The sequence below is a fragment of the Podarcis melisellensis genome (assembly GCF_964234715.1).
Source record: "Podarcis melisellensis genome assembly, chromosome: 9".
NCBI classification, from domain to species: domain Eukaryota; kingdom Metazoa; phylum Chordata; class Lepidosauria; order Squamata; family Lacertidae; genus Podarcis; species Podarcis melisellensis.
The window spans coordinates 20,359,398-20,386,729 of record NC_138541.1 but is presented as its reverse complement, the minus strand read 5'-3'; the positions used below and the strand labels follow the sequence as shown (position 1 = coordinate 20,386,729).

General features: G+C 41.3%; 2 protein-coding genes across 16 annotated transcripts in view; one reads left to right on the top strand and one right to left on the bottom strand.

Moving 5' to 3' along the window:
* Positions 1–1,039: 1,039 nt before the first annotated feature.
* Positions 1,040–25,718, top strand: TRMT10A (tRNA methyltransferase 10A). Of its 5 annotated transcripts, none has more exons than XM_081925258.1 (9): positions 1,040–1,177; positions 1,974–2,255; positions 3,278–3,440; positions 4,411–4,482; positions 5,151–5,225; positions 6,420–6,569; positions 8,024–8,129; positions 9,296–9,442; positions 11,361–12,060. In XM_081925258.1, exons 2-9 carry the CDS (start codon positions 2,062–2,064, stop codon positions 11,474–11,476), a joined length of 1,023 nt encoding a protein of 340 aa, XP_081781384.1. In that variant the 5' UTR covers positions 1,040–1,177; positions 1,974–2,061; the 3' UTR covers positions 11,477–12,060. The 5 variants fall into 5 exon arrangements, with proteins under 5 accessions (XP_081781384.1, XP_081781388.1, XP_081781387.1 ...); XM_081925262.1 differs by lacking the exon at positions 11,361–12,060 and adding an exon at positions 25,666–25,718 and having other exon boundaries at positions 1,041–1,177; XM_081925261.1 differs by lacking the exon at positions 11,361–12,060 and adding an exon at positions 10,975–11,086 and having other exon boundaries at positions 1,041–1,177.
* LOC309377656 (uncharacterized protein C4orf17) overlaps positions 2,565–27,332 on the bottom strand; it is a 74,625-nt gene continuing 49,857 nt past the window's right edge. Inside the window, exons 1-11 of one of the 11 annotated variants that reach the window (XR_014171616.1) lie at positions 21,341–21,822; positions 19,614–19,793; positions 18,803–18,870; positions 17,826–17,975; positions 16,567–16,648; positions 14,971–15,142; positions 13,347–13,378; positions 12,562–12,740; positions 12,093–12,157; positions 7,542–7,625; positions 2,565–2,804 (exon numbers count right to left, since the gene is read on the bottom strand). Coding sequence is in view for 8 of the 11 variants with exons in the window: in XM_081925250.1 (XP_081781376.1) it covers positions 12,536–12,744; positions 13,347–13,378; positions 14,971–15,142; positions 16,567–16,648; positions 17,826–17,975; positions 18,803–18,870; positions 19,614–19,793; positions 21,341–21,488 (1,041 nt within the window). In the remaining 3 variants the exon portion in view is untranslated. Of the gene's footprint in view, positions 2,805–7,393; positions 7,751–10,744; positions 11,022–12,092; positions 12,158–12,293; positions 12,745–13,346; positions 13,379–14,970; positions 15,143–16,566; positions 16,649–17,825; positions 17,976–18,802; positions 18,871–19,613; positions 19,794–21,340; positions 21,849–27,332 lie in introns of those variants that run through there. The other 10 variants (XR_014171617.1, XR_014171618.1, XM_081925252.1 and 7 more) reach the window with 10 other exon arrangements.

Sequence of the window (27,332 nt, the reverse complement as noted above, 5' to 3'; positions counted from 1 at the left end):
TATCTGTACGCAAGAGAATGGTTCCCAATGTGTTTCATGCTTATGGACTGACTTGACACAGTGGCTGGTTTCTACACACACCTATCATAGAATCTTAAGAGACCCAAGGGTCAACTAGTCCAACCCGCCCCCTGCAATGCACCCTTCAATATAAAAAAGGAAAAGTTGACAGCTATGCAAGCAGAGCGCCACTTGACCACTATTTCCCAACGTTCACCCACATGTTCCCAATAAGTCCTCAAGTGAAATACACTCAGAGTCGAGTGTAGATTTCATGCTCTTTATTCAGCTCATAGTAGTGAAGAAGAATGGAAGTTCCCCCAGGATGTCTGCTTTATATACATTATTTACACAATGGGCCCCACGTGATTGGCTAATTCCAGGATTCACCTGTAGGCCAATCAGGTTGCGGATTCACTTCCACTTGGAGCTGGATTGGGCGTCTCCTGTGGACCAATCAGCCTGCTGCATTCTGGACCCTATTGTTCTAGGACCAATCAGACTGCTGCATTCTGAATCCTATTGTCCTAGGACCAATCAGACTGCTGCCTTTTGGATCCTATTCAACTCAGTACATAACATCAAGTAAGACTGACCTACGTACTACTCTCCCCACCCCCACAGCAACTGCCCAGATAAACACTGCCTCTGAACATGGAGGTTCTCTTTCACGGTGTTTCTCAAAATCAGGTCCTCGGGTGTTGCTGGACTACAACTCCCATCATGCCTGACCAGGGGCCCTGCTAGCTAGGGATGATGGGAATTGTAGTCAAACAGCAGTTGGGGACCCAAGTTTGAGAAACACCGACTCTCTTTTTCGAGAGAGAGAGCGTGTTCCCAACACTGCCGTGTTAACTTTCGTATAAGGTTGGTAAAGCCGGGCACACGCAGGCAGCGACGGAGTCAGCTAAAGTACAAGCCGCAACACGTCGGCGCGTCAACCTTAGGACCCCAAAACATCGCGCTAGTCGCTCGCCCGCCCGTCCGCCAGGGGCGGAGCTTCCTTCCCTGAGCCCCGCCCGTGGTCGCGAGGGGATTTGCGTCACTGCCGCGCGCCGGCATCTCCTGCTTCCGCCGCTCAGCCTGAGGTAGCGCGTGAGGAGACTGTTGGCGGCGCGCGGCCCACGGCGTTTGTTGGTGGCGGTTGCTGCGGGTTGGCGCGCGCGGGTACAGGCAGGTGCTTTCCTTTCCTTTCCTGTTTCTTAAGCGCGGGAAGCCGCGTTTCTTCGTATCCCTCCCCGCTTCAGCATTCGGCCGGGCGCTCCTTCCTCCCTCCCTCCCCACCCGCCTCAGGGCGGCGATTGGTAGCGAAGGGGAAGCTGTTGATAACGGACACCCCCCCACAGACACCTTTTAAACCGCTTGGGCTTTTCTCTCTCTTTTTAAACAGTAGTAATAATAATAAGTGAATCCAGAGACGGCTTAGCCGCGTTTAGAGCAGCTCCAATTGTCTTAAGAGGCTACAAATGGGTTGAAGCTCTCGTAAAAATAAAAATAAAAGGCCAGAGGCCGCAGCTTCAGGTAAAAGAAGAGGCGGACTTGGCTGAAGCTTCTTCCGCAGCGAATTATGTCCGTCTTCAGTAAGCCTCCTCAAGGCTCTTAATTTCACAAACTGAACGCACTTCCTTAAGCTTCTTGCCAATTTAGGACATCTGCCCATCGTATGGCTTATTTGAGGTGACAAATTGTTTGCCTCGTGCCTTAAACGTGTGCTACCCTTTGTTCATAACCACCGATTTGACATTAAAACATACTGATTTTTAGAAATATACTGGTGGGGTTTTTTTTGTTTTCTTGTTATCCTCCATGTTGGTTCATTTACAACATAATAGGAAAATAGGTTGGAAACAATATGTTACATTCCTAGACTTGTAAATTTCTCTGAGATTAATTGCCTGGGGTTATAGTTCTAACAAACAAAGATTTCTATGAATACTTTTAAAATAATATTAAATCTTCTATTTTATCCACAGTATTGGAAGCAGAAGTTGTACAATATATTGATTCCAACATTTGTAGCATCTTCAGGGAAAAAGGAAAAGTGAAATAGTTAGAAAGCTCATGTCATCAGGAATGCTACCAGAAAACCTTGTGGCATCCAAGGTTACTGATGTAAAAGGAGATGGGAAGTGCAACCTTGATCAAATGGGAAATGAATTACTGGAAAAGATGGAGAATATTGAAGCTATGTCAAAGAGGCAAAGAAAGAAGCTAATGAAACAGAAACAGTGGGAAGAACAAAGAAACTTGCGCAAGTATGGGGGTTTTTTTTGCTACAAGTGTGGGTTAATAACTGAGCAGGTTCGGGTTATATTCTTCTCTCTATCCCCAATTTGTATAAAAGAAAAGATCAGAAGTGGACTTCTTTCTCCCATGCCCTTTCTTTTATTCCCATTACTGTGGGGAGAAGTGAAAAAATGTGTTAGGGTAAACCAACATTTATTTAAATGCAGGATTGCATGATAATCTGCTTAGAAACGACTGCAGAATCTATATTTGTTTTACATTACACTAGGCATTTGATATAATCACCTGATTAGAATAAATGAGACACAGGAATCTAATACATTTCACATATGATTTAATATGTGTATCATGTTTTAGTTTTTATGCCTTCCATCATTCAGATATGGAAGAAGGAAATTGTGCATTTATTCTTCTTGACCTTGGCATTTCTATCCCACAACATGGCTAACAGTTGCAATAGCGTTCTTGAGCTTTAACCAACATTCTCTTCAAATCCCTCTTCCATTTTTTCTGTGCTGCAGTTTGTGTGAAGCTTTTGTTTTGTCCCAGTCAAGACACTGGAAGGGATAATAGGTTCAGTTGTACTTCTGCCTTGATTAACTGTTTTTCCTTGAGCAGCTTCTTTCTCTAAAAATAAATTTTTATAGACAGTTGCTTATGAAAGACTAAGAGTAAAGCTATTATTTGTTTTGCAAAAGGATAACAGCAAATCTTTCCCCTGGGATGAAGGTGATGAAATGGATGAACATTTAAAGAAAGGGTGTTTATGTAGAACTAGGCATTGCGAGTGCAGGGGCACAAGACAGCAAGTCAGAGAGGCCAGAGCACCGCAGGTCAAAACACAAAGCACTTGAAGAGAAAGACTGTATAAAAGTGTTTGTACTCTAGTGCTAAAAGCCTCTTGAGACAAGATGGGTGAGCTAGCGTGCTTAACTAATCTACTACCATCTCTTTATGTTGCATATGTGTGCAGAATCATTGTATAATTAATACCATGGCACTTGGGTGTTTACAAATTGCAATTTTTCAGACAGAAACGTAAAGAAAAACGCCTGAAGAGAAAACAAGAGCGCCAGTCTCAGTTGGAATCCAGCAACAACGGAAGTTTCAGGAAACGTTTGCGTAGAGATGTTGTTCCTAGTACCCTTCGCCTTATTATAGATTGCAGTTTTGACAATTTAATGGAGCTAAAGGTAAATGAAAGTTATATTTTTCAGAAGCAAGTTATTTAGGGTGCTTTTGTTTGGTTATTAGGGTATGCCTATAATTGTGTAGGCCAGAGCTTTCCAAACTCTGTGTTGCCACATGTTAGTGTGTTGGGTGTAGTGTGTAGGTGTGTCGCGTGAACACTCTTGGCACTTCTCCCAGGGCTAGAAAGGAGTTAGTTTAATCTCTGGTTTCCTAGTAAAACTGAATTATTGTGTCACGAAATGATGCATGTCTAAAAGGTGTGTCACCAACATGAAAAGTTTGGAAAGCTCTGGTGTAGGGCTGTAGAGACATACAGATATGTTAGTAAAAGAAGGCTATTGAGATTGAAGCTACTGTATAATGTTTCTGTTTTACAACAGTGGGTAGTATGTAACACTAGTATTTAGTGATCACCACTGGTGTCCAGTAGGCTTGCAGACATTTGCATCTCACTTTCCTAAAATGTTTGTTCTACTGTACTTAATAATGAATAGCAGTTGAAAGCACATGGTGAAGAAATTCCTTCTAATTCTAGAAGGAATTGTGCATCACTGTTAATTATTACAGTGGTTAGACTAGGATTACTGTCCTGTACACACTTGATTATAAGAAAGTTCCACTGATTTCAGAGGGGCTTGTTCTCAAATAAGCACCCATAGAATTGCAGCTTAGATATTTCCTTTTCAGTTTTAACTTGTTTGTAAATTAGTATTATTTTTTATTTTCAACATGATGAACTTTAAGTAAAGTACAATAGTGAATATGTGAGATCTTTGAAAAATTATTTAATTGCAATGTTTTTTATAGTGACTTAATATTTCTTTTCCAAAAATAAATGTTCTATTCAGAAATAACTTTTTGTCAGTTAAAAGTTTCCTTTCTCTCTCTTTAGCGTCTCTGAATCTCTTGGTTAAAGCATTTTGTGGTGCTTTCTCTGAAGGACAATATAAAAACAAATTGTGTTGTATACAGGATGTCAAGAAACTTCACAAGCAAATTCAGAGATGTTATGCAGAAAATCGCAAAGCACTCCATCCTGTACAGGTATGTTGTTGTAAACTATTTTCTGATTTTTCTGTTGGGACCAGTTAGTTATATAAATGAAATGTGAAAGGCCACTCCTTCCAAAAATGAAAATATATTCTTTAATAACAAGCAGAGACATAATTTGACAGTATTTTTGTCAGACTTGCATTTCAATATAGTATTAAGATGACAGTGCAAATGTCTGTGTATGCCTAAAAACAGGTATAATCTTGTCATGCAGTTAATATTTTAGAGTACTTGTGTGTTTGTCTAGTCCCAAGTCCAAAACACAACACAAGCAAAGTAAGGTAGCCATCCTACCATATGTAGAAGTATTTAATGGCTGGTTAATTATGGTATCACTACATTTTATTGCAATAGTGTACTCATTTAAGCGCTTTTAAAAATGCAGGGTGTACAAAGACTAAATTCAGACTGAAATTGACTAAATATTTGGTTTTTATATAAATAGGCCATAACCACACTGTGTTTTGCTGTGGAACATTTTGGGCAAAATCCTGTTTTGAGTTTTACTCAAACTAATAAAGCTAAAATAATCAAAATCCATTTGAACACCTTCAAAAATAATATATGCTTGTATTGTTAGGGACAGAGGAGTACCTAATTAGAAGTTAGATATTAGCAGTCAACATTATACACTTCTGTTGCCTTTTTGTCTTCCAAAGTTTTACTTGACTAGCCATGGAGGCCAGCTAAAGGACAACATGAATGAAACTGACAAAGGATGGGTAAACTGGAAGGTACTGGCAATTTAAGATTTGCTTAACTTTTGTTGTGAACACTTTTTCGTCCTGTTTGTGTGTTTAAATGAATGCCCCAACCACTCTGGGAGGCTTCCAACAGAATATAAAAACACAGTGAAACATCAGACATAAAAAACTTGCTGATACACGGTTGCCTTCATATGTCTTCAGAAAGTTGTATAATTGTTTATCTCTTTGGCATTTGATGGGAGGGCCTTTTACAGGGCGGGTGCCACTACTGAGAAGGCCCTCTGCCTGGTTCCCTGTAACTTCACTTCTTGCAGTGAGGGAACTGCCAGAAGGCCCATGGAACTGAACCTTAGTGCCTGGGCTAAATGATGTGAGTGCAAATGCTCCTTCAGTTATACAGCACCAAGGCTGTTTAGGGTTTTAAAGGTCAATACCAACACTTTGAATTGTGTTCGGAACCATACTGAGAGCCAATGTAGATCTTTTAGGAACGTTGTTATATGGTTCTAGCCATATGCTCCCAGTCACCAGTTTGGCAGCTGCAACCACATCACTACTAGCTTTTAGGAAACACATGAGGTGGGAATTCTCAGCCACATCATTTCTAGCTGATTAAATTGTGTCGTGAACTCTTTTAATTCCTCCTTTTTTGTCTGATGATTTTCTGTCCATTCAGTTATGAACTGGTAGTTTGAGTGAGAAGGCTGCTTTGTTTATGTCTGGGTTTCTGAATTCTAAGTGAAGATTGATAAATTTGAAGAAGAGAACAGTATTGCAATTCCTAAGTGAATGAGCACATGTACAAAAGGACCTTGTTGCAGCTTTTTCAATTGCTGTTTTAAAAAATTCTGCTGTTTTGAGGCCAGTCATGAATCAAGTTTTTTTGCTCTGTATCCAGGCTGATTGGGACATGTTTCTTGACAAGAAAGTAGTTTGATTCAGAGGATCTGCTCAAGATGTAATGTTGGGCAGGTTCTCTTGAGACAGACTGATTGACTTCCTTCTGCCTTGGAGGTGGAATTAAAAATTTCATCTAGTCTTCCAAGTAGAGCCAGTGACATTGTTAAAATCACACCCACCTCATTATAGCGCATGTAGAAGAAACAGGCGACTGTAGCTGCTTTTTGTAACTGTGTCTACCACTTTGACTGGTTCTCTGAGAAAGTCCTTGAATATTAAGACAATTTATTTAATACATTTGTGTGTATTTGTATCTTGAAGGATATCCACATTAAATCAGAACATTATAGTGAACTGATGAAGAAAGAAGACCTTGTGTACCTTACATCGGACTCTCCTGAAGTCCTGAATGAACTAGATGAGTCCAAAGCCTATGTCATTGGAGGCCTTGTGGATCACAATCATCACAAGGTAGAGAACTAATGTGTGGAATCCTGTGTATGTTTACTTGGAAAGAAGTCCCGTTGAACTCCATTAATGTGCATAGACTGCCATGGAACATGATTATTTTAAGCTGCTGCTTTGTGTTATAATGTGAAAGGCAGGTTGCTACTTTTCTGGGCACCTGGCAACATCTACTAAAGTAGTGGATTTTTCATTCTTGAGTTACTTCCTCATTGAATGCTTTGAAACTGAGCAGCAAACATTCTGTTAAAAAAAGCCCCCCCCCCCCTTTGGCTTTGCTCTTTTAGAATTGGTGGTTGCTTCTGTGCATTTTTGCCTCCTTCAGTAGCCAGTCACATCAGACTGAGCATTTGGAATGCAAATTCTTTTGTGTCAGCAATTTATATTTGGAAAGATAGAGAGGTCAAACTAAAGGCAAATAAACTAAGAAAGACAGCCTATCTACTGCCCCACAGTTGTGGAAAGGATGGGAAGAGAAGACATTAATAAATCATCATGCTTTGCTTGCCAGATAAATCTTTCTGTGCATGAGGGATGTACTGGAAAAGCAGAGGGGTTAAAAAGCCACACTGTTCTCTGATGAAGTATGATGTGAGGTGCTTACAGTGGATTTAATCACCCTGCACCAGGACTCATAAAACAAATTTGAAGGAATACTGAGTTTTCAGGTTGGCTTCTGTCCCCCCCCCAATCATTCTGTACATGAAATTTACAATTTGGTATTTGTGGCCCATGCTGCAGTATGATCCCTAAAACAGCTACAGCAAATGCCCACATCAGCAGCGTTTCTGTGGTTGCTGCTGATATTAATAGATCATTCTCTGTGATGGTTATTTTAATCATATTTAATGTCGTAATGGTAATAACTAAGAATAGACATCCAAGTGTTTGTAACAAATAGAGATGCTGAACATAAGCTTAAGTGAAAATATTTAGAATATACAAATAGAGCAAGTTGGGTGATGATAGTAAACAGACCAACCACTTAATCATCTTGTTCTTCCTTTAGAAATCTGAGTGGTTCATAGTGGGTCTTCTCATCGATAAGAAGGTGGCATGCAACTAAAGCACACAGAATAATTTCAGGGAAATACTTGCTTAAGAGCGAATTTTCCAGTATTTTTGTGCAACCTCTGACCTGCAGGTGTCTTGAAAAATCCGGCTTGTAAATGAGCTGTATTTGCGTGCTTGAGTATGAATTGCATCAAGTTATTTGTTTGAACACACATAAGGCACAAACAGTAAAGCCTCTTAGGATATAGTTGCAAAACATTTTACTAACTTGAAACAAACTATATATAAGCTGTATGGAACTTTTTTTAGTTGTGCCATATGACTTCTTCTGTGTACCCACAGTATATATACATAAAAGACAAAACTCTTAACATTCTGTGAAACTCTCACAATGTACAGATCTGATAATCAGAATTAACTACTTTTTCTTCCGTGTCTTATTACAGGGCATTACATACAAAAGAGCACAAGAAGAAGGCATAAGTCATGCACAACTTCCACTAGGGATCTTTGTGAAAATGAACAGTCGGAAAGTTCTGGCAGTCAATCATGGTAAGGATGAAAGTAAACAAAAAAGGAAACATTGAAGAATAAGTGTGTGTATAGTCAAATGTTATCATGCACGACATTTTCCTTTGTTCTCCTCCCTCTTTTAAAAACTGATGGTTTAAATATGGACCTTGCTGATTTTTGCCTATACTTTCTTTGTGGCATTCATCTGAGATCATTGTCATCTGTTATGTCAGACGTCTTTTTTACTTAGCCACCCACATGTTGTGATTCAGTAGATAATAATAGTGATAGTAGTAGTAGTAGTAGTAGTAATACTATTTTTGTAGCAGTGAGAGAAAACACAGTCATTTGGTCTAGTGCCACAGGTAACGCAGTAATTCACCTGTGTGTAGTGGCTTTGTAGTACTCTAGACCTCTTGAAGGATTCTGAAGCTGCATATAGTAAACGTGGCAGAAAGTAGTGGGGATGAGCCCACTAGCTCTTACTCTTTGTTGTCATCACCCTTCACATGTAGACAGTGCAGTGGGGAGCCTTCAGTACTTGTGGAGGCTCCCCATGTTTTAAGGCTCTGATTTTTCAGAGTTCTAAAACTGTTTCCCGCTGCCCCACTCATGTTTATTACAGTTTGAAAATACATAAAGTGAGCTGTATGCTTCTTTTTCTTTTTAATTTCCACCAATTCTTAGATGTTTCCAAATTTACTAGTAGGCATGTTTTTCATAAATGTCAGAGACCAGTACCATTACTTGCCACATGTGCTGACTATTTCAGAACAAGAAACTAGCTTTTATTTTTCAACTTCACATCCACTGGATTTCAGCAGTAATGATAACACCTGAAAGTCTAAGAAACTAAGCATACAATGCACACCACTCCACTACCCCAGTTATTATGTCTCAATTGATGGGTGTTAATTGCCACTCCCATAAATAGACCATTAGACAATTAAACAAGAAATACTAGGGGAAATTTGGTAATTGCTTCCTACACAGCAAACACATGCTGACTACTTGCATAGCTGAAAATGCTATATAATATTGGCAGGAGTGAAAGCTTTGCTTGTTGAATCTTTCTGTGTATGATTAACTACCTTTATTTTTGCTGCAGAGCTTATAATTAAATTTAGTTTCATAACTTCAATAAATTTCTGATTCTGTCAGACACTTCCATTATTTTTAAAGGACATGTGATCTTTTTGCTGCAGTGTTTGAAATCATCCTTGCATTCTTGGAAAAGAGAGACTGGGAGGAAGCGTTTTTCACTGTTTTGCCACAACGGAAAGGAGCCAAACCACTAAATGAGACAACTGAAGCCACCATGTGCGAGCGGCAGAAGTCAGAAATGGTACAAGGTGAAATCTCAGATAGCGAATAAGCATCTCTGGATGTTAATTTAATTTAAATATTTAATATCCAAAGATGGGAATGGTTTGCTGTCCTTGCAGTGTACAGTTGTTTATGGAGTGCTGCATAGCTTATCTGTTATTATCAAGCACTAATTTTATTTGCCAGATCTGGACTTGTACTACTTAGAAAATACTTGATTTTTGGTAGCTTTTTAGCCTGCTAAAGGGCGTTTAAAGAAAACTTTGTTTCCCAAGGAAGCTGATATATATTTTTCTTTTTATTATTTTTATTTAATATTTGCCAGAAGGGGGAGCTTTTTAAGTTTGAGTAGCACCTCTGCTTTTTATTGACCATGCCAAGATTGTTTTCACAAGTACTACTGCCAAATCACTTGTTCCGCATTAATACCTGTGTATCTCATTTCCCCATCCTTGAATACAGAGTTTTGTATTAAATACATAACTTTGCTAGTTTCAACCCAGTTTTCCATTCAAATTTAATTCCTGTCTTCTGAGGCATTCATTTAGCCATCACTCTCAATTTTCTGTTATGATATTTAGGCTATAAAACTTTCATTAATGCATTTTATGTTACTAATTTTGTCCCATTAAAAAAACAAAGCAGATCATGATTTGTACAGTCCTGTTTGTGTCTGTAGTCTTCATGTTATAAATAGCATATGCACATATGCACTGAAATACTTTTCCTCTTTGTATTTCTGTAAGGAGAAGCTGATGTAACAGAGCTGCTAAGGGTGAACTTCCAGGGCCAGCTGAATCATTTCAGTTATCTAGCAATGCATTTTAAGAATGAAGTGGCAGGTTAAATTAGGCTTAGAGTAAATGAGTGGCTTCCAGTAGCCTTCCCCAACGTTGTGCCCTCCAGATGATTGAATACAACTCCCATCAGCCCCAGCCAGCATGGCCAATTCACCTTTCAAGCTTCATGACTGAGTAGGGTTTTGAGCCCAAATCTAACACTGTTTTCAATACCACACTTGCTCTTCTCATAAGAAGCAATACACTAAATGTTTGTGGGGGTGTTACTATGTGCTGCACATCTCATGTAATTTGCGTATCTTTTCAGTAAGAGAATACCACCAGCTAACCCACATAACTTTCCCTGCCTTGCTAATGGCATCTGCATCATGTTCACAACAGACTGCTCTGGTTGTTTGGCACTGGTAACCACTAAATCTTAGTCTGATCTGTTTTAAAAACTATTATTAAAGTTCCCATGGAAGTCTATTTTATTTGCTGTCTCTATTGCATTAACTACCTTTTAAGAAAATAGTTGACTATGTGCAGTTCCCATAACATTCTGAATGTTTATTGTACATTGTAGAGGTTTTTCATTTTAATGACTTGGAACAAAATCTCCAATGGCATGTTTAATAACTCCCTAGGGCAAGTTATATAAATATGTGCCCGGGAATATTGGGTTGCAGTCTGCACACTTTTATGAAGTGTTTGACATGGATGTATGGCTATTTAAATTATTATGACTTTAGATTTGTGTATCTGAGTCTTTTCTGTAGCCCCAGACAGACAGGATCCTGAAGACTGCAGACTCAGCTGTTAGTGTCTGGGGGAAAGAGTTTGAAGATGGGCCATATCACTATTATTGTACAATGAAATGTGACCACCTCACCAGAATAGTCTTGGCTATCATTTCTGTGCTCTGACTTGTTTTGGTTCTTCTTCTGGTGGGAAACTCAAGTCAGCAAAAGAGCAGGTGCACATGGGTATTGGATGGAAGGGGAATTGGAGGGCATAGGCATTATTTTTCCTCCTGCAACTTTATGCTAGGGTAAATAAACAGATGGCTGTGCATCAGTATCCAAAGGGCAATATATGGTGTTCCATATGTGCCCTGTGGCTTTTCTAGCCCTCATCTCACTGTAGCCCCTCAATTTTCCCCAAGCTTTTTCTGAAGGCTGGGGAACCATTCACAGAAGTGACACAAGGAGCTGTAGCCCGAAAGAGAAATTGGATTGCCTTCCCCATCTGCACCTGCAGAAACCTATCATTTGGGCATAGTGCTCTGGATTCCAATATAGATTTCATGGCAAGTACACTGGAAGATATTATTTATATACCACTTAATGCTAACAACAATATTAAAACTTTCTTGGGTTGAGAAATTAAGGGAAAGTGTGTAAGCAGGTGTTTCTTTTATGTAAGTAACAAGACCTTAAAAACTGGCTTAGTGGCTAATAGGTCCCTCGGCACTGGTGTGACATGTGTCTAGTAGGTGGCACAACTTGAAACCTAGGTTGTGGGTATTAAAAAGTGCCTTTTAGCGATCAGCAACTGAGTTGCCAGAATGTTGACAATGGAGTCCATTAGCACTGTTCTGAGTTATGGCGGCCATCACTGCCTTTGAGTTCCATAGTTTGGCTACATGCTGCATGCTCCTTTGAAATCTGTTAGAAAGAGAGCGTATTGCATTTCCTTTCATTCTGGCTTTTGGGTTAATATCACTGATCTGAGTAAATAGCTGGATTCTCTTGGAACAGCCAACTAGAAGGGGCTCCCTTAATGAATTGTCTTGATCCCAGTCCTAACAAACTACATCGATATGAACTCCATTAAAATCCAGCAAATTGGAGTGCTATTGAATGACTATACTATAGCCACTTAAAGCGTTACTGACCTGAATGAAGCCCAGGGGAGCTGTACTAAGTTGTAAACTGTTGACTTATTTTTTCGAATGTTGACCTGCAGTGCATTAATTTTAAAGAATATTCAAAATTCTGAAGATTATGCAGAAATAGATCACTTCTATCATTTGTATTCAGAAAGAATGAAAATGTCCACGATATCTTTTCATATCAATTACCAAGACACAATGACATGCACTCTTAAAAACAAAATGTTTATTTAGCATTTTGTTTACCAGTGTTCTAACATTCAGTATTTTGTGTGTATGTGTGTTTAAACTTTACAAATACCTGTTTAGCAGGTAAAACTCTTAAGGTCTAAATGGTGTGGCTATAAACTTTTTCTAACAACAAAAATGACACTTTAGAGCTTTGGAAAAAATTGTGTGAGATTCACTGTACATGTTATCTTCCAAGAAAAGCATTGAGCTGTTTTTCAGATGCTCTGAAATCGGGCCTCACCTCTTGAAGCAGCGTTGTGTCGCTTAGAGTAAGCCTTGTTGTACAGCAACTGGGTGCTGTTTTGGGATAATGCAGGACTGTGGGGGTGACTTTGAAGAACTGTGAGTTTGCTGGGGGAACGCTCTACAGTCTCAGAAGTTGGGATTCGGATTTTCTCTCTTGTGTGTGTACTTCTCTCCCTGTCTGAAAGAGATTGTGAAAATCAAAGCTACATTAATGCACTGATAATAATAATATAATAATAATTTATTATTTTTACCCCGCCCATCTGGCTGGGTTTCTCCAGCCACTCTGGGCAGCTTCCAACAAAATATTAAAGTACAATAGTCTGTTAAAAGCTTCCCTAAACAGGGCTGCCTTCAGATGTCTTCTAAAAGTCTGGTAGTTGTTTTTCTCTTTGACATCTGGTGGGAGGGCGTTCCACAGGGCGGGTGCCACTACTGAGAAGGCCCTCTGCCTGCTTCCCTGTAACATCTTGTAGTGAGGGAACCACCAGAAGGCCCTCGGCGCTGGACCTCAGTGTCCGGGCAGAACGATCGGGGTGGAGATGCTCTTTCAGGTATACTGGACCGAGGCCGTTTGAACTGAAGGTTTTTTTGTCTATGCATCTAATGACAGAGCTGTCCTCATTTATGCCACTATGACAGCAGTTATGTGTGATGCTGTCAAGAGGCAAGATGATGTGGCTTCCTCTCAACTAATTTTAATACATATGAGCTCAGTCTCTTGCAAGCATGGTCTTATTTTTCTGGATAAAAATGTACAATGCATAACTAGCCTCTCACCTTTACTGGATACTGTTCCTCTGCTTGAAAGCCTAAAAAAGAAAGAAGGCTTCTTAGTTCTTTTTATACAGTTTATATACTGTTTATTTACAATGGCTTTTAAGTGGTGCACAGTGAACACAGTAAAGACAAAAAGGTAAATATTGGTTAAAAACTATATAATCAGAAGTGACTTTAAATGCCTGCTGAATTTTTAAGAAGTATTCAGCAAGGAGGTGGCCTGTCTAATATCAGCTGTAAGAAAATTCCATGAAATTGGAACAATATTAGGCATTCTGCATAGTATGAGGTACAGTACTTTTTTTTTTAGGATGGATGGTGGAGACAGGAGAAAAATCAATGTGCAGATAATCCAGATTTGAACAGAAATACAACACAATGATGATACTTTCATTAAAAAGAAAGTGTGAGAGCAGTAAGTCAGGAATTTGTGGTTTCCGCTTTCAACATTCTTTATTGCCGTGGCTGTTGCTTAGTTCAGGACCCCTTAGTTCAGGAGCAAAGCTAAACTAGCTTTTATTATAGTTAACAAAATTTGAATGCCACTTGATCTTAGTAAAACCTCTAAGCAGTTTACAAGAAATAGTAAAATTATCAATACACAGTTAAAACAATTAAACATTTTAAAGATGTTAAACATTAACAGTAAAAAAAGAATTTTTAAAATTTCGTCATAAATTTGTCTGGATTGACTCCCCCCCCCCCCAAAAAAAAAAGTTTTAAGCAGGGGCTGAAAAGAGAATACAGTGAAAACGCCTGCCTGATCTCGATCGCAAGAGAGTTCCAAAGTAGAAGTGCTGCCAGTAGTAGCCTGAGACAGTATCTCTCATTCAAAATTTTACTACTGAATGAAATGCAATAGAAAGCAGATTTCCTAGATAAATGCACAATTCTGCATGGTTCCCCACCAAGATTTATTACCCTCAACTGGCTTTTAAGATATGACCTAAAGTTTTTGGATTATTTCCTGTTAGAACCAACACAGGCTGGTTTCGTCAGAAGTTATGCTTTGGCCAGTAAAGGTAAAGGTACCCCTGCCCGTACGGGCCAGTCTTGCCAGACTCTGGGGTTGTGCGCCCATCTCACTCAAGAGGCCAGGGGCCAGCGCTGTCCGAAGACACTTCCGGGTCACGTGGCCAGCGTGACATCGCTGCTCTGGCGAGCCAGAGTTGCACACGGAAACGTCGTTTACCTTCCCGCTAGAAAGCGGTCCCTATTTATCTACTTGCACCCGGGGGTGCTTTCGAACTGCTAGGTTGGCAGGCGCTGGGACCGAGCAACGGGAGCGCACCCCGCCGCGGGGATTCGAACCGCCGACCTTTCGATCGGCAAGCCCTAGGCGCTGAGGCTTTTACCCACAGCGCCACCCGCGTCCTCTGCTTTGGCCAGTAGCTTACATTAAAGGTCAAATACCTTTTGGTGGCTTGGAAATGACATGGATTTTTCCTTTTCTTTCTCAGTCTGCTTTACTTGTGTAAATTACAAGATCTCAACATCACCATCCATGGTGAGCAAAAAGTTCTAGTTGTGAATAATCCCAGCCCATGCTGCAAACAAGGCAAATGACCAACCTGGTGGCTTCCCACGTAGCACCATACCTAGGGCAATGCATTATCAATTTTACCTGCGCCGGCTCTCTTCACTTGCTGGTTTATTTTGAAGTGCTCTTTCAGCTTTCAGCATATCTCGTAAACTCAGAGCCTCTACGTCAGCTTCTTTCAGTGCCCTTTTCTGATAATTCAGCAGATCTCGGCTGGTCACGTCGGAACGGATGAAATTGGACACAAACTCCTTCTCTGAAACACCAGGAATATAGATGCAGCTTGTGTTCCAAATATTGTGGCTTTGCAACTCAAATAGGCACAACATTACCAGGTAGTAATATTAATATAATGGATATGTCAGGGTCTTCTGTGTGCATGGAAGGGCTACTTCCCATTTTCTTTCGATAGCAGAGAAAGGTCAACACGAGCCTATTTCATAGGAAGAACACTCACAGAAATAGGAGAGGGTGGTATGGGCATATCTGTGTGTGCACCACAGACTAAACATGCTTTGTGAATAAAGTATTGAAAATATCCAAGATCTTAATCTTAAGGGTATAACTGTGATGCTACTTCTTTCATCTAATGGAAATGAAATGCATTCCAGGTTTTTCTCCATTCAGGTTCCCCCTCCATAATATTTCTTAAACAAATCTTAAGTTCGTTAAATATAACACAACACCTGTGAGAAACATACACACAAGCACAAGAGCACTTTCCCCTTCTTTGGTTTCCAGCAGATTTCTTGTTAAATCATCACAACAGTGGGAGATGTGTAAAAATTAAATATAATCTAAATTGGGGTGGTCCTCCTATCAGCTGTCACCTGGCAGCAGCCATTGCGTCAGACTGAAACAGGAGGGAAGAGGAGTGGTGCAAGGCTGTTAAGAGACCAGCTGCTCTGCAACCCTTTTCTGGCTGAAGAGTGGGATAAAATGCTATATATATAAATAAAGCATGGGTGCAGGCTGGGGGTGGGGTCATTTTGTTGTCCAAGGCCAGAGCCTGAGAATTGTATAGCCTGCCCTATCATTAGGCGGAGTGAGGCAATCACCTTAGGTGGCAGGATCTGGGGGCTCATTCCCTGTGACGCAGAGCGCTTTGGTAATTTCCCCGCACATAAAAGTTTGCTACCACCCTCTAATCTAGTGGGATCCCCTTAGCATCACTCAGGGAGTGGAGGTTGCAAGTGTTGAAGTAAGAATCAACTGCTTGCCTAGTCAGCTTCTGTACATGGAAGTGGGGAGAGGATGAATGTAGGTTGCCTCGGGCAGCAAAATGTCTTGGGACAGCTCTGTGCTATATAGAGGTTTATTGGAATGGGCAGGTGACAGTTCATTTCCTTACCTCCTGGAACATCCCTATATATCGTGGGAGCTTTAGAACCTCCTGCCATGCCACAGCTGGCTTAGCTGTGACAGCTGGGTAGAGAGATACCTCCTCTGTTATATATTCAGTATCCCTCAAGTATGCAAAAACTGCTACCGTATTTGGGGTTGGCACTTCTAAACTGGTAGGCATTCATCCAATAGTTTATTATCAAAGGGAAGGATAATCTGATTTTATATACATATAGATAGATATACAAAGAGGGGTGTGCTCTCCTGCCTGCCGCATGCAGCCCAAAGTCAGTTGACACTTCAGCCATGTGCAACTATCACATTTTCTCTCCTTACCTTTTAGAGTTGCCTTTGATAACCAGGTTTGGATCTCTGCAAGTGAGTCTGTCTGTAAAATATCACGAAGCCTTTCCAAGATCTAGGAGGAGGACAGATCAGACCAATGAAGCACTGCAGTCAGGGCTGCCGCAATACATTTTGCTGCCTAAAATAGGAAGAGTGCTGTTGCCCATAGGTCCTGGCTTGCAGGCTCTCCATCTGGTGGGCCGCTGGGAGAAAAAGATGATGTGCTAGATGGGCCATTGGCATGATGCAGCAGTGTCATCTTCTGTTCTTATGACACCCCCACCCCAGTTACACATACGAAAGCCAAATAGGGTGGCACCTGACACTTAAACATCAGCTGGGGGACAGTGTCCTCCACCACACCTGAGGGAACAGAATAGCTCAGAGGGCACCCAGCAAGGGGTATGGTACACAACTCACCACAGTGACTGACTGACTGACTGCTGCCCCCTCAAACCAATGCAGTGGTGGCAGCACCAATGCTTGGGCAGCAAATGCAACAAATGTTATTAGTATTCAAAGCCCTTACTAGCCTAGGGGCAGTTTACTTGTGGGATTGTCTTCCCCCCCTATATGCCCCCCAACCACTTTGATCTGCTGAACTGGCACTGTTACAGCCTTGTAAGTGTGAATCTCTCCCAAAAGTACACATTTTTGCAAGCAATTTCCCCTAATACGAAGCATTTTGTATGTTACATTCACAGATGCATGCATTGTTACACATGTCTCCCTGTAATATATGCATTCTTGTACACACCATTTGGCTGGAGACCTGCATCACAAAATTTGGATAGTTTTGAAAGTAGCTGTATTTCAGCATTGGCTTTGTGAAGAGTTCTGTAAAACTCAGGAGCTTGCAACTTCAAAATCTCAGAAATGGCCTCCTCTCTTTTACGGGCCATCATTGCCACCTTTTAATGTTTTAATGTTGTATTTTAATCTTGTTTTTTAAGTTGTATTTTAATCAACTTGTTTTTATTATTGGTTGTTAGCCGCCCTGAGCCTGGTCTTGGCTGGGGAGGCAGGGTATAAATAAAATTTATTATTATTATTATTCAACAGATTGGTGGTTTTCAAACTGGCCATGCAATCCTATGCATATTTACGCAGAAATGATTGAATGCAACTTACCCCCTAGTAAACATGTATAGTATTGCAACCTAAATGTACTAAATGACATCCTCCTCTTTTTATCAGTTAAAACAGAAGCATGTAATACATGACATAATCACTTAATGATGGTATCTTACTTTTATTTCCTGTTCCAGGTAAGTAGGGGTATAATTCATATTCTCGATGATGTCTGGCCTGTAGTGCGTACCCGGGGTAGGTAAAAGAGGGTGCTCTGGAGGAATCCTATTTTGTGGATTTTCTGCAAGGTATTTCCTCAAAGGATCGTCCTGATGATAAAGCAGAATATAAAGAGACAAATACAGAAAGCCCCCCGCCCCCCCAAAGCCACCACCCAACTTTCTGTACTGCTTTGCTTTTGATCACCTCCAATACATCTGGACTAATAATTACATTGTACATTGGAGGAATGGAGAACCTGTGGCTTCCTCAATGTTAATGGATAGCTGATGATTGGGGTGATGGGACCTGGACTCTACGTCTGTATGGTCCATCTCTGCTTGAGTATAAGGGTAAGGCTGTGGCTGCAATGGCTCTCTTGCTATTGTCCTCTCTAGAAAATTGATGGGGTTTTGCACCTTGAACCCTTTAAATGCCTTTCAGCCATCTGGATCCTACAGGATTCCTGATCAGCTGAAATAGATGAACAAACTCCAATTCTTAAGCCCTGTTCAGATGTTCAGTATACACAGGTGCTGAATCCATGTATAGATGGGGTATAGCAAGCTTTGCCTCCAGCCAATGCACGCTCACGTGCATGTCTGCAAATGTCCTTCACTATAGAAGCAGAGAGCTTTACATGATCACAAGAATAGAGGCGTCTGCCTGTAAAGGCTCTCACTTTGTTCAAAGTATATTAAGTTAGAGCTTGAGTTAACTGTTCAAAGCGCCACTGCCAACCTCAAATTTGTCATCTGCCCTTCACCAGCAGGTTAGGACAATTTAAAATTCAGAATTAAAAACAATTAAAATATATTACAGTCCTGTAAATAAGGTAAACCCGAAATCATGAATGGAGTGTTCTGCAGGAGTGCAGATGCTCCAAGAAGTCTTTATGGTTTCAATTACAAATGCCAGCAGTAGTTTGGCTCGTTACCCTTCTCTTTAAAAGTGGGGTGTTTCCTGTTCTTTGCTTGAGCTCTGCAATTTCGTCTCTCATAAGCTCTGAAATGCAGTAAAGGGATTTTTCATGAGTTTTCATGGTAAGATTATAGAGAATTAAAGCCTGGTGAGACCTCTTGAAAAATACAAGAATTCTATGTAACATGGGAGGGCAGAGGATGCCTCCAGTGCAGGTGGCAGGATACCGTGGTGGTTTTTGTGTCAACCAAATTTTTGCAAAGAATTTACAGACCTGTACATTCATCAGCATGGGATGCGGGTGGCGCTGTGATCTAAATCACAGAGCCTCGGGCTTGCCAATCAGAAGGTCGGCAGTTCGAATCCCCGCAACGGGGTGAACTCCCGTTGCTCAGTCCCTGCTCCTGCCAACCTAGCAGTTCGAAAGTACGTCAAAGTGCAAGTAGATAAATAGGTACCACTCCATCGGTAAGGTAAACGGTGTTTCCGTGTGCTGCTCTGGTTCGCCAGAAGCGGCTTAGTCATGCTGGCCCCATGTACGCTGGCTCCCTCGGCCAATAAAGTGAGATGAGCGCCGCAATCCCAGAGTCGTTTGCAACTGGACCTAATGGTCAGGGGTCCCTTTACCTTTGCATTAATCAGCAACTCAATCTACTGGAGGGTCCACTTTGAGGAGGGGGTAATAAAGGCAGAGCCATAGCTGGGGTGGCTTAGCCAAGCTTTTTGCCCCACATGAAGCCTTCAAAGAGGTGCCATTGATGCTCTCTCAAATTGTGGTTTTGAAGTAAACATCCTATCTCTTTGTGTAAGCAACCAGGGGTACTTACGTCCAACATTCGCTCTAAGTGGGGTTTGTACCAGGCTTGGCAGGGTATTGTTGGGAAAAGAACTGTCGGTGGGCATTACAGTGTTTCTGAGAAGTTGAGCATGTTCTGTGCTTGAGTCAACAAAGCGTCCTTCATTGTATCCTCGGTCTTTCACAACACAGACAGGTGCATCATTTAGTCCTGGGTGGGAAAAGAACGCATTTTACATTTTCCTAATTGTGCAGTTGGTTTTGGTGCAGGGATACACTGGAAATGGGGGTTTCAAATAGGGATGGTGGAGAATTCTGAATTGAATTGAAACACAGCCATCCTTCAAGCACAAATCTGAATTTTGCAATGCAATCCTCCAACTCAATGGCATTTGCAAAAATGCAAAAGTGGGCATAAAAATGGAGATATTTTTGAAAACATAGAAAAATGCATTATATTGGGGGGGATTGTACATTACAAAACTGCATGTTACTCAAGTTTGCATACAAACGGGCATTATTAGGGAAAATTTGCACTAAAACGCTGGTGATTTTTTATGAGGGATTTTTGAAAAACATAAAATTGCTGCAGAAATGTGGAGAACGGAATTTAATACTGGACAAACTAGAAACAGAGAGAACCAAAACTAACAGATCCTTCCATCTCTAATCCCGAACTAGAGTATTATAGTTTCCTAGGGCTGCTTCACATATGCATGTATGTTTGATTATGCAACACTTGGCTCCTACTGTACATGAATATTGATTGTATGATTATAAAATCATACCTGTGAATGAGTCGATCCATGTTTGTTTGTTTTTTGTTCCAAAGCTTTGATTTCATTCACACAGCATAGCTTTATGGAGATGGTTCACACACAAGGCTTGACAGCCATCAGCTGATGCAGATTTATGTTGGAACCAACACTAGGTGATTCAGAATTGCATGCAGTTCTGCCCATAGCTGTCAACGTTTCCCGTTTTTTAAGGGAAATTCCCTTATTCCGAATAGGATTCCTCGCAAGAAAAGGGAAAAGTTGACAGCTATGGTTCTACCTGAAGTGCAGAACAAAATGGTGTCCCCTCCCCAGTCCATGTACAGGAGTTGGCTGCAATGGCTGTTGAATCTTACTTCAAACTAGCAGCAGGCTTTATGGGAGGGCAGGGTTCTGCCCTTCAGAAAAAGAGGAACATGCATTTTAAAATCCCCTGCATTTAGGCTACATTCAGATGTGGTGATTATGGTGTTAGTTTTCCTAGTTTTAATGCTCATACTTCTGTCCCAATTTCTAATGTTCCTTTTACACTGCGGTATCTTTAGCATTATGGAATTGCAGCTTCATGAGCAATATACTGCCATGTCATGCTAAAATTTAGACACATGGAAAGAGCTGCATATGCCAGGATACCACCTCAGATTTCAACATATGAGCGGCAGTGGTGCGATCATGAAACCCGTGGGAAAATGACAGCGCAAAACTCCCGCACCTTTTCAAGTTCACGGGGTTGCAAACAGGTTTGTTTTTTTTCTGGAAACAACACAAAAATAAGCACTAGGCTTCTGCTAGATTCCACTAACTAGATTTTCAAAAAGTGCTTTTTAAGATCACGTGAGATGCAAAAATCGACAGGTAAGAAAATGTCAGGAAGACGGAATAAAGCCCCACCTGAATGTAACCTAAGTTTTTGTTCAGGAAACCCCAAAAAATGAATACAGAGTTTGGCTTGGCCATATTAGCCCTTCCAGGGGGAGTTTACCTCTAATGTGGCACACTGTCTTGGGATGTGGAGAGTGTCTGCAAACAAAGTAACTTGTTTTCCCAGAAGAGCCCTCATTTGCCGCTTGCCGTGGGGTTCCCAGGGGAATCAGCTGAGGCTCAGGTTGTGCTCTAAAATTGATATTCATCTTAATGGGTTTCTGTTTTCTTCGCCGCTATTCTTGGTACCACAGCCTGTAGCAGCATCTCATCCAGAGAGCCCTATGAGGGAAGAAAAGAGGAGACAACACACATGGACCTAAGGGACACATTTTGCTCTTCTGTGCTGAATATAAAATATTTGTCAGTTAACTGACCGGGCAAAGCAGTTTTTGCCCTGCGATATCAAGTTTTCATCTCAGCCATTCTGAGGCCTTCAGACCTTTCAACTTGTACTTTGCTCTCTTTGTCCTCACTGGCTTCTCTCGTCCCTGAACATCTCCTCAAAAGTCAAACAATGGGGCCACCAAGCCTTCATTGGGAATCTAAGAATCTTTTCCCTCCAGAGTTCTGTATACATTCCCTTCTTTTATGACATATTTCAGCCTCATACAAGCGTAAAGCAAGCATGTGATTTCTTGCTTACGGTAAAATGAGCCTGTGCAAGCTGAACAGCTCTATAAATAAATACATTTCCAGTGGTGAGTGAGGAATTATAACAGTGTTTATCACAGAATCAATACAGTAAAGTAAGCAAGACCCCGTGTGATTATTCCTCATTTGGGACTGCAAAGATGTTTATTTATATAGATATTCAGCCTGCACAGGATCATCAAATGGATATCAAACAAAAAACCATTCCTAAATAAGGAATGTGGTTTACCATAGGATTGATGTCAAGCACGCAACTCAGGAAAATATACAAACAACAAACTGACAATAAAGTCTGGTGTGTTTCCACAGTTATTTCTTTCTATGTACATTGACTGTTAGCATGAGGGTACCATGTGTGACAGTTCCTTTTGCCCAAAACAAGCATTGGGACAGATATAATTCTATACATTTCAGTTTCAGAGTTGGGCACCACCACCAAGAAGGCTCTTTCTGGCATCACAACATAACAAATCTTGGCAAGTCATGGTACAACGGACACACACAAAAAGGACAAAGGGGGGTGCATATTTGCAAAAAAATATTGAACGTGCTAATTTATATGTATAGGTGCACCTTTAGAAATAATTATCATTTAAATGGAAAACAATACAATTCACCCGTGTGCCTGCTCAGTCTGCTGTGCAGGTATCAATTGTTGATGGACAACTTCAAAGCCTCTCCTGTTCATTCTTCCTTCGGGTTATTTATCTCTAAACTGGAACAAAGCTTGGCACAGCCCTTCAGACAGAGGATACCTTCAAAAAGAAGTCACAGCTCTTCAAACAGAGGACTGTCCTGCATACACCCATTAACCCTACTTTTTGGCAGTTCTGTGTTTGATAGGGGAGAATTCCTGAAATTTCCGCCACATTTCACAGATCTGCTCTCGATTAATCTCTTGGGAAAGCACTCATTTCTGGGCACTCTGCATTGGACACAGGGCATTCAAACAACTGCCATAGAAAACCCAGCACCTATTCCAATGCAGCTCAAAGTACCACTAGATGGTGCTCTTTCATGCCCTGCAAGGTTTTACAGGTTGAACATTTCACCTCTCTTGTAGCCTTGTAGGACCAGTTTTCTCACAGGTGCTGTAGGTTGTTCTCAACCAGCTTTATTAACATGCGACCCTGAAATTTCCAATCCCCTCCAAACGTATGCCAAAGTTTTGTGCTGGCTTGGTCCGTTTTGTGCTGTGAACCCCACATTTTGAGTTGCTCCCCCAAACTGAATAACCAGTAACAGCAATCCATGGTTACAAGATAACACCCCAAAAGCCAACATTGTCTGATCCCTTCCAAAAAGATACCAAAGTTCTGTGCCATTTGAAGCTTTCTCTACCCACTGAATGATCTGTTGCCTTGCAATGTCCTCTCCTGGCTTCTTAAGTGGAGCATATTAGTAACAATCTCCAGGCGTTGCTGAACTACAACTCCCAAAACTCCCATCATCCTTGAGCACTGGTCCTGTTGACTGGCTAATTAGAGTTGGAATCCAACAACATCTGGAGGTTAGACACCCCTGCATTAGGTTAACCATGTGATTAGCAATGACATCTTGGGTTTTAAAAATGAATAAATACCAGTTCAAGGTGTTGGGAGTGTTTGGTCACAGACCCACAGTGAATAGGGATGGGAGATTTAATTCTTCCCTACTATCTTGGTGAAACACACACCCCCACCATCACAGAGCAGTTAGCAGTGGGAAAACATGCATTAACACCCTTGGCTTTCTTTATGAGACTGGCAAAACGTTGATTCTGGCCTTAATTTACATTATTATTGCCATTATAAGAGGAGCAAAAAGTGGAGATGACAATGCAGTCTTCTGGTGTTTCAGGGCTGATCCCAATATAGAGTATCTTTCTCTCTGTAGGAGAGTTTGGGAATTCCTGTAGATGCAGAGTGTAAAAAATAAAAAAGCACCATTTAAAAATGAACAATCCACATTGCAGCAAAGTTCCACAAGCCGAATCAGAGTATGCCCACAAATCTGTCCTGAAACATGGATTCTCTACTCCCAATAGTAGGAAAATGTAACATTAGAAGTAGTTCCATTGCCTTCATTCAAAGCGCTAAGATTCATAGGCCAACTGGATAGGATAGCTTATTTTAGAGACATGTGATTGCTTAGAAATCCAAACACAACCCTGGCAAGTGTTGATTTGAGCTAAGTTTCCAGCCAAATAGTCTCCTATGTGGAATCCAAGCATGTTATATTCACCAGCCCTGTGCACCCTTTCATTTATTTATTCAGAATGATTTTAGTGACACTTTTCATTAAAATCACAAAGCTATGTACAAGATAAAAAAACAAAAAAACCAAAATTACAGTAAAACTGAGACATATTTAGTCATTACCATGAAAACAAAAAAACCACAGCAACAAATGAAGAACACACTTCACCCACCCTGAAGGCTTATTCCTTGGCAGAACTGAGTGCTGGTGTCGGGATGACCTATTCCAGTTTGTGCTTGTTACAAGATTAATTATTGCCTGTGTGAAATGAACCAAAAGGCACAGACTTCTAGGAAAGAGGCTTTGCTTAGCAAATGATCCAGCAACTATCAACTCCTAGGACTTGCCTCTATCATGAATTGAGTTATGTCCAGCAGCTTGGCCCCTAAACTCCCTTACCTCAGAAACATACAAAGTCAGACCACTGGTCTGCTTAGCTCAGCTTTCCAGGGTTTCAGATAGAATTCTCTCCTAGCCATACCAGAAGATGCAGGGGGTTGAAGCTGGACTTTTCTGCAAGCAAGGTAGATCCAGGCGTTGGGTTGCATCCGGTGCTAGAGCAAACCCAGGAAGATCAATGGAAATGGCTGTTAGGTTCCTTGATTTGAGTGGGTCTCCCCTGAGTAGAAAGGGATGTGGGTGGCGCTGTGGGTTAAACCACAGAGCCTAGGACTTGCCGATCAGAAGGTTGGCGGTTCAAATCCCCGCGACGAGGTGAGCTTCCGTTGCTTGGTCCCTGCTCCTGTGCCAACCTAGCAGTTCGAAAGCATGTCAAAGAGCAAGTAGATAAATAGGTACCACTCTGGCGGGAAGGTAAACGGCATTTCCATGCGCTGCTCTGGTTCACCAGAAGCGGCTTAGTCATGCTCGCCACATGACCTGGAAGCTGTACACCGGCTCCCTCGGCCAACAAAGCGAGATGAGCACTGCAACCCCAGAGTCAGTCATGACTGGACCTAATGGTCAGGGGTCCCTTTACCTTTACCCCCGAATAGAATTTTTTTGGCTACAACCCATTGAAATGAAAGAGGAAACTTCTGCAAAGGATCATGTGCACATCAGGTAAGTCGTATGCACACCTCTGCCATTGGATCATGGAGAATGTGGAGCATTGTTTGGTAGAGTGTGCTCTGGTTTAGCAGGGCCCACAGTCAAAAAGATACCTAAGGGACCTAATAGCTGAAAATAGGGATATTTCTCACTCCCCACAACTGACCCTCCTCAACCCCCATTTTTGGCCTCCCCCTCCACAGGAGAGCAAGTGCTGCCACCACCACACCAAAAAGACACAGCACACACACACACACCCTCCACTGTCTTGAGAAACCCCCTTCGTCCTGATTTGATTTTATTCTTTGGCAGAGTTACAAAAACCACACACCAGTAAAGAAATTTTAGAAACGGGCAAGATTGGGCACAGCTGTGCAAAGCATTTTATTTTAAAATAATTAATCAAGATTCATTGTGCTTCGCTCCCCTTTTCTTCCCGCCCAGGGGGGCCATGCCCTCTGCCTGCACCTCAGAGCCAGTAGTGCGACTCATGCAACACACTGGCGATTAATATACACAGAACAATAATTATACATATTTTATCAACCCTCTGAGAAAAATACAAAACACTAAACAAAGCCACAAAGACTTGCGAACTACCCAGCCTAAAATGAACTTATATTGTCTGGTTTCAATAGATTTTTCAAATGCTTAACTCAGTCTTTTAGATAAGTTCATGAAGATACTAACAAAAGGTAAGTTCGGTGATATTCACAATACCGAGAGATGCTAGTAGAGTTGTAGGTAGAGACAGGGTGCTGGCGTTTCACCCTGGCAGTCCAAGTAATCAAAAGGCTGCTGTTTGCCCCCGATGGGGCCCTTTAACTGGGGCTTGCAGGTAGCACACTCCCAAGATAGTTTCCGGGCTTCTTCAGTGGTCTAATCTCAAAGTCTTGATACGTATATTGATATTCAATCTTATAGAGAATACTCTTTCTTGGCTTAAGCTTAAGAGACCGATTTGCTTAGAGCCGGCGCATTATGCGAGGCTGGATCTGTGATGGCAGCCTCTCCTCCTGCTCACCTGCTCTCCAGCAGCCACTATGAGCTGCCCAAGGGAGGAGACTGGCAGTGGTGACCACTGGAGAGGCAAAGGGATGGTCCATTGCTGCTGCTGTGGACAAGCATCGGCTCATCCTCTTTCCCAAGCTCAGTGGCAGTGCTGGCAGGGAAAATAGGGGTATTCCAGGATCAAATGAGAAGCCGTTAAATTACTTTGGGACATGATATATGAAGAGCTGAAAAAAATGATTGTGGCATTTGCCCTCCTAGGTGTGTGACATCATACTGGGTCATAAGGAAAGGGTTAACTAAGTGTAAAATGATTAACCAATAGGAACCCAAGGGGAGGAGTTAGAGTTAGAGTTGTTAAGAAGTCAGTCTGGAATTAGAGAGGGAGGATAAGTCTGTGGGGGTTGGGCTAGTTTGATGTGAGAGAGTGAGAGAATCTGTTAAGAGGAGTCAGTTAAACAGTTGGGATAATCAGTTAGAAGGTATTAGAAAGGTATAGGCCGGTAAAGAAACTAAGGTTAAGAAACTGACAAGAAAAATTATCTGAAACCATCAATTTGTTAATGCTTATAAAATAAACTTGATTATTTGTTTTTAATGTTAACAACTGTCTGGACTCAGTGTGTACCCGAGAGAAAAGGGTTGGTAGCAGCAGGGAAGTGATCACAGTGGTGGCACAGGGATCTATAGACCATCAAACGTCCGGGGACCCTGTGTGATCGCCACAATGATGAAACACACATTCTTAAAAAAAAAACCAGAATTATTTTTATTAGGTATCTTTACAGCACACATCCCAAAAGGTCAGCTTTTTCTCTACGCTACAGCGGCAGCCAGGATCCTGATTGTGAGATACTGGAAAAGTAACTTATTGCCGACTAAGGAAGAATGGCAATTAAAATTATGCGAGTATCTTGAGTTGACAAAATTAACAGAATCAATAAGAAACCATCCAGGAGATAAGATAAAAGAATGGGATGTGTTTAAAAAGTATATGCTGAAATACGGTTACAACGATTATACCTGGTTAAGCATAGAGTAAATTCCACAGAGATAACAGGAAGGTGCGTCACGGATCTATATAGGAGACAGATAAACTA

Coding starts and splice junctions, on each gene's coding strand:
- TRMT10A (XM_081925258.1), top strand. CDS start 2,062: ATGTCATCAGGAATGCTACCAGAAAACCTTGTGGCATCCAAGGTTACT. Junction 2,256..3,277: donor GAACAAAGAAACTTGCGCAA/GTATGGGGGTTT, acceptor GCAATTTTTCAG/ACAGAAACGTAAAGAAAAAC. Junction 8,130..9,295: donor AGTTCTGGCAGTCAATCATG/GTAAGGATGAAA, acceptor TTTTTGCTGCAG/TGTTTGAAATCATCCTTGCA.